This window comes from Mytilus edulis, chromosome 10 (assembly GCF_963676685.1).
Source record: "Mytilus edulis chromosome 10, xbMytEdul2.2, whole genome shotgun sequence".
NCBI classification, from domain to species: Eukaryota; Metazoa; Mollusca; class Bivalvia; order Mytilida; family Mytilidae; genus Mytilus; species Mytilus edulis.
Window position 1 is genome coordinate 22,178,789 of NC_092353.1, and position 7,181 is coordinate 22,185,969.

At 37.2% G+C, this 7,181-nt stretch overlaps 1 protein-coding gene across 1 annotated transcript; it reads right to left on the minus strand.

Moving 5' to 3' along the window:
* Nucleotides 1-473: 473 nt before the first annotated feature.
* Nucleotides 474-6,440, minus strand: LOC139492638 (uncharacterized). Its single transcript, XM_071280792.1, has 3 exons — nt 6,394-6,440; nt 3,930-4,316; nt 474-981 (listed from the first exon to the last, which is right to left on the minus strand). The coding sequence occupies exons 1-3, from the start codon at nt 6,438-6,440 to the stop codon at nt 474-476; spliced, it is 942 nt and encodes a 313-aa protein (XP_071136893.1).
* Nucleotides 6,441-7,181: the final 741 nt, after the last annotated feature.

Sequence of the window (7,181 nt, forward strand, 5' to 3'; positions counted from 1 at the left end):
GGCAAAGGATACGCATTTTTGATAGTATTTGCGTTTAACTGTCTATAGTCTACGCAACACCTAGTGGTCCCATCTTTCTTTCTCACCAAAACTATCCCGGAGGGCCATGGTCCTTCCGAGGGCTCAATAATGTTTCTTTCCAACATATCGTTAATATGTTGATCTACCTCTTCCCTAATACCTATTGGGGTGCGCCGTGGTGGCTGCTTTATTGGCCTTGCAGCACCAGTGTCAATCATGTGTTTCACAATATTTGTTTGTCCATGATCCGAATCTGAAACGGCAAAAAGATTCAACAGCCTAACAGGAACTGTTTTATCCGACATTATAACATACTTCCCTACAAGAGCCTTTTCTCGATCAAGAAATTCTTCACTGGGTTCAATAATGCCAGTTACCTGAACAGCTGAATCATAGTTCAGTACTTCACCCTGGATTACTATCTCGGACCTTGGAGCTATGCTAACTTCATCTTAGACTGCCACCCGATAAACGCCTAACTTTCCCTGTAGTAACAAAGGTATATGTTGATTATCCCTTTCCATTACTTTATTGCCTGAATCAACTTTACAACCGTTTGTTTTCAGAAAATCTAGTCCAAGAATAGCGTCCACTGACAAACCTGCTATAACACCTTCAATGACAGTGTGCAAACTACCAAGCTTAACAGAAAACAGTGCCTTACCAATGATTTTTAAAGACTCTCCATTAGCTGCTATTATTTCCTGGGTGACCTGCCGTAAACTTAGCCTATCACGGGACTTCAATTTCTCAAAAAGAGTATCCGACACCAAACTAACTGTAGCTCCTGTATCAATAAGAAACTTGGCAGGGATTCCATTTATAAATAACTCTACATAGAGCCCTGCCTCATTGTTAAGAGTATTTGAGCCGAGATACAAAGATTTACGTTTCCATTTACCACTATGGTTGTTCGTACGCCTAAGCGAAGGTCCTGGTGATCCTTGGTTGTTCTGTCTCCTATCAGTCAGGATCCTACTTCGTCAAAATTATCTCCCCATTACGCCAGTTCATTTTCACAATCGTAAAAATGGAAGCCATTGTAGCGATGACGCGCTACCAATTTTGCTCTTGGAAACCGATAAATTTATCCACATTGCACCAATACGATCCTTATATGTCAGTTATATTTTAAAAGACAAATGTATCAACTAGCTAATGAGCACCAGTTAATGATCTTGTCTGCATTGATTCAACTTAAAACTATTGTCTGATCGGTTGTTAGGTGGAATTTTCGAAAAATCATAAACATTTAAAAAAAATCTAATTAAATATTTCGTGGAAGGGCAGACTAGATTTTTTTTAGTGGTTGAAGACTATAAACCCTAGTTATCACACACAAAAAATTAGAATTTTTCGAAGATATGCATTTTCATCATCCAACTTGTAAGACTGTCGTCAAGTACTTTCAGTAAAAAAATAGCTATTCGAACACACCTTCCCTGTTTGTGTGACTCATTAGATAGGTATTTCACTTGACCCATATATTTCATCTTTTAGTACTGTTATTTTTTTGTGTTATAAAGTCAACCTGTAGCTTTAATTTATAAAAATGATAGAATCTGAAGCGAGACGATGTATGAAATATTCTTACTTTAAACGATATCAAGACAAAATACTCAACTCAAACACGCCCTAACATAAAAAGGTGCACTCGATTTTCTCTTTTCGATACAATTGTTACCTATTTTTTGGAATTTTTTCTTCAGTCACATAATGGAAGGGCAGACACGAAAATTACTGAACTAATAGATTGATATCTTTTCCGTCCGTGGTAATTTTTTCAAAAAAATCGGAGGTTAATATGCATTTTTGTCATCCAACTTGAAAGATACCCATGTCGTCGACTTGATATCTAATTGTTCTGCTTAACTATGTACTAGATAAATTGAAAACATGCAAATGGTGTTTTTGAAATAAAACACCTCGTAATTGAGAAGAAAATTGCAGTTTTGTTTGTTTCTATTAACTTTTTAAAAATTTGTCACTATAGTAACCAATACAGTAAACATTTATCGCCTTCTCTAAAAGAGAGCTTCGATTCTTTTGTTCTATTTCAACCTGGTTTCCGACTGCTATTTCTAGGAGCATTACAATTTCTAGCCATGTGGCCGAGTTTACCACAATTATGGCAAAGACATTTTGACCTATCAACTGGCCCAGACATGTTGCCTTCTACACTATTAAACGAGAAGACCTCATTTTGTGTGTCGCTTCTCTTCCTTCTACAATAAATCAATCATCATGCCTCTGTGTCCTATAGGTAACATGCATAGTCGCATTTGTCATCCATTCTTATGATTATTCAGATTGGGTTATTTTGGGAGAAAAACCACAAAAAAGGAGTTCGGATATGATTCCGTCATCAGACTGAATTTTAGTCATAGATAAGACTTCCGGTTTGAAACATACAACCAATCGTATAATAGATAACAAAAATGAAAAATAAATAAGCCAATAAGAGCGTTCTCAATATAATGGTGTTTATATCGCAAGAACCACACCTATTATACCTCCTTATAGAGGACAATTATTTTTCGCGTTTATCTACATGTAAACTAAGATTATACTAATTCAATATATAAAGACGCTCTGTATTCTGTCTACTGTTTTCTTTGAAATATTAACGTTTACTATCTAAAGGGTCATACCAGTTGCATATATATTAAAATAAGTAAAACAAGTGACACAAGTACAACCAATCATATGATAGATATCAAAAATGAAAAATAAATAAGCCATTCAGACCGTTCTCCATATCATGGTGGTAAGATTGCAAGAATCACAACTATTATACCTCCTTAGAGAGGACAATTATTTTCGGCGTTTACTACTTTAATATATAGAGACTCTGAATTCTGTCAGGGACTTTCTGTGTTAGTATAGAAAGTCCCTGATTCTGTCTACTGTTTTCTTTGAAATGTTTACTATTTAAGGGGTCATACCACTTGCATATATATTAATAAGTAAAACATACTCAACTTCATCTAAAACTACCTTGACCAAAAACTTTAACCTGACGCGGAACAGACGGACGAACGAACGCACGGATGCACAGACTAGAAAACATAATGCCCATAAATGGGGCATAAACATTTATGGTTGAAAGGGAAAATAGTGATTTAGCAAAAAAGGAAAGTAAGGTAGAAATTAGAGGGAGGCAGGACCTTTTTCGGGGCTCGGGATTTGGGGATTGATCCTTACGGAATCCGGGAATATATTTTTCGATCTCGGGATTTCATGATTTTAAGCCCGGGATTTCGGGATCAGGACCCCTCCGACCACCCCTCAAATTAGCCTAAGTCGGTCGAGTCATTTATATATGATTCATATCCTACCATTGGTATGTTAATAAGGCTCTTAAAAGAAAAGGCACTGATGGATTGTTCTAGAAGCATATTTTATTAGACTAATAATGATCTATATATAAGCAGTTACATTTATTTCATGTTTGAAACGGTGCAAATTTTTAATTTGATTTGACTTTCACCAAAAGAAGCATTGTAACAAAGCAGAAGAATAATTGTGGTCTGAGGCCAGAAACACGAAAATAATTGAATTTAACAGAAAGGAAACAAATATCTACTTTTGAAAAAGGGAGAAGGCTTTTGGTATCTTTTATGAAATTCTCCATACATAGTATCTTTTACAAAAAATCATCCTATAACAGTTCACAAGCTGTATATGCCCGCAAATTCGCGGGTCTGTTCTAGTTATTCTTAAATGCATCTAACACTTTACGCATATTTGCCAATTAGTCATTAAATGCTGCTAACATGCCCTCTATTTTATCCGAGAACCTATCATGAGACTCCGACTCTCTAACCACCTGTTCATTTTTGCCTACAAGTCTTAAATGGGCTTTCCCTACTTCAAATTGCTTTTCTGCCTATTAAAACGTTTCTAACTCTACAGCTAAACATATAGCGGAATTAAGGTCAGGGGACCGTGATTGTTTGATTTTTTTACGCATTTCCGATTTAATCAGTGCATCCAAAAAGTGTTCTTTAGCCAATTTTTCTGTGACTTCTCCTGGGGCAGTGGGGTACGCCTTATTCACCAGCCGGCGTATCGTTTGTCCTAACTCAGGAAGTGTCTCTGAAGCCCTCTGCCTCCTTTCTTTCAATTGTACCCGGTACAACTCTGACTGATTTGGGGGCGCAAACCTCTCTTCTAGAGATCGAACCAACTGGTCAAAATGACTTTTCTTGTCATCTGATAAATCCCCAAGAACACCTTGAGCTTGACCTCTAAGGGAAGCCGCTAAGTAGAAACCTTTCTCTAGGTTACCCCAACTGTTAATAGAGGAACAAGCCTCAAAATGCGACCGGTAGTCATTCCAATCACCTGACCCATCGTAATATCTCTACGCTTACTCGTGCTTGTCCCTGGGCCTTTCCCTGGTGACTTCTTATAGGACAAGTTGACGTGGTTTTCCTTAACAATTTGAATGTCATGAGGTTTCAACGGGTTTGAGACTTCTATATCTTTGAAGACCTTTGGTCTTGCGCCAATGCCTATATGATGTGGACCAACTGGGGTACTATGACTCGGGGTTGTTTTGTCCACAGACGTTTTGGCATTACGTTGTGGAGTAATAATCCCTGAGTCAATTGTAAACCCAGGAATTGGTGTAGAATGTGAATGACGACTTCTTGACTAGGTGTCCTGAAGATCTTTCTCAAGCCTAGACAATTGGGCTGACGAATTTTCGGCTTTGTCCATATTAATAAAACAAAATGATGTATGACTATACTGACTGATGTAACGTGCAGGGGGTCCTACACGCCAGATGGTACTTTGTGTACCCGTAGATCCGTACCAGGGTTTCTTCCCTGGATTTGTTGGGTATCGTTGGCTAACCCTTACAAATGGTAACGTGTTTTCTGAACTAATTCAACCTTAGATATAAATGCCTAACAACAAGTAACAAAAGATTACTTCCGGTAAGAATACAAAAGGGAACCTTTAACCTAACAATAAAGTACAACACAAGGGACGCTTAATTGGAGCTGTGACTTAACCTTAATTCAAAATTTGATATATGACTATAACCTATTTGCCTTACAGTACTCTAGTTCAAAAGTAATAAGGAATTATGGTTTCCAGTGCGCCCCTGGTCCTTATTCAGGGCCAAGGTGTCACTGGTTCAAAGGGACAGTATCACGTTGTCACCTTAATTATATACCACAGGACAATATGTTACCACCTTATTCAGATAGTACAATTGGCTCTTGCTTATAAATGTTTAACCAAAGGTCCTTGGTAAGCTACTTCTTATTCGGAAATAGTTATAATTACCTTTCCGTTCGTCTTCACTCTGGGACCTCTGACGACCGAACTGATTAACGTGATGATGATGATGTATGGGTGTTTAGAGTCCGACTATCCTGTCTGGATATCGCGGACTATAGCAACCTATTCTATAGACTGGAGTCTGTCGGTCTTTTTGCCTTCATTTTACTCCGACTGCGTTGGTCTTGCTGGTACGGAGTATCAGGACGTGCTGCTTGTATGGCTGATTGTATTGCCTCTTTAGATTGTTCATTGTAGACGGGCGATGTGTGTGGTGGTGTGCGCAGTAGTACTGATTAACGTTGCGAGAAACTCTACTTATATACTAGAATAATCTGTAACCAAAATTCATATAATCTCTAAACAGAAATGAGTATATTCCGTATTACTGTTTTAATATAACGTCTATAGTAATTTAATATCAAGCACTTACTTTTCAACTAGATAGGATCGGAACCAGTACCCAAACTTCGGAAATTGTTTTCCGTATTACAACCGTAATTAATGTACTTCATTTAGAAACGAAAGTCAAAGGATTTAAACATTTGCCGACTTCCTAACAGATAAACTTAGAACCTCCTAATATAATTAAGCTAAAAGGTAACTGAATAATTTCGTCACACAGGCTCCACATGCGACACCCGTTGTGTTGCTCAAATAAGTACAAAGCTATTAATCTATTCAATTCAGTAGACCTTATTTGAGGTAATAAAGTATAACAAAAATTGTTTTGACAGGAGTGTAGATAGTGAAGGTTATATTCACTAAAACTAGTTTTTTGTTCATGGGCAAACTATACAATGAATGGGAAAGAGGGAACTGAACACTGATAAGAAATACAAAGTCTTGCAATAGTATTAAAATTTTTGAATTTCCTACACACATCGCAGTTACCGGTATTCCTCATTCCAAACTACAAGACAAATAGAAAGGAGTTGGTCTTAGCTTTCCAATTGTGAATTTTTCATTTCTATGTAATTACATTTAAGCAGAGCCTATATATAGGGTATTCATCTCCCATTTGATACACCACCCAATTTTCGTTTCATGATTTCTTTAGTAGAGGTTGTTTATTACAAGGTAGCTAATGAATCAACAGTTCCAACTGGTGAAGTTGAAATCATCCTACAAATATTATATAAACGCCATCATATACGAGTTGGTTAATCTACATTTGTAAATTTGTAAATATGGAATACATGTTTGACAGATGACGACGGATATGTTCCAATCGTCGCAACCACAGTTTTTATCCTCCATTTACCCGTATGTGATCTATGAGATCAGACTAATCACGTGGTTTGTACTTACATGAGCAATACGACAGGTGTCACATGTGGAGCCAGATCTTTTTAACCCTTCCAGAGCACCCGAGATCCCCCCACCTTTTGGTTGTGTTTTTATTGCTCAGTCTTTACTTTTCGTTTTTTTTTTATTATATTGTTGTTTGGCTTCTGATCTCTGATTTCGTCCTACAAAAAATGACATTACAGAAGAGACCACAGGTCTAAAAAAGTTAACGCACTAGGAAGAAGGAAGGTCTACTTTTTCGTTGTGTTTTCTGCTTTGTATCGATCTAACGACTTCAAAATCCCTTTTTGTCTGATTTTTATAGTTTGTTCTAATGTAATACTGTTACATCACTGACCCAGGTTAAGGGGATGGTTTGGCCGCCGAAACTATTATATGTTCATGTCCCACGTCAGGAGCCTGTAGTTCAGTGGTTATTGTTGGTTCATGTTTGTCATGATATTAGTTTTTTCGTAAATATTTTGTCATGAATTAGGCCATTAGTTTCCGAAATTGAACTGTTTCAAAATTTTCATGTCAGGGGTTTTTTATAGCCGACAAAACGGTATGGGGTT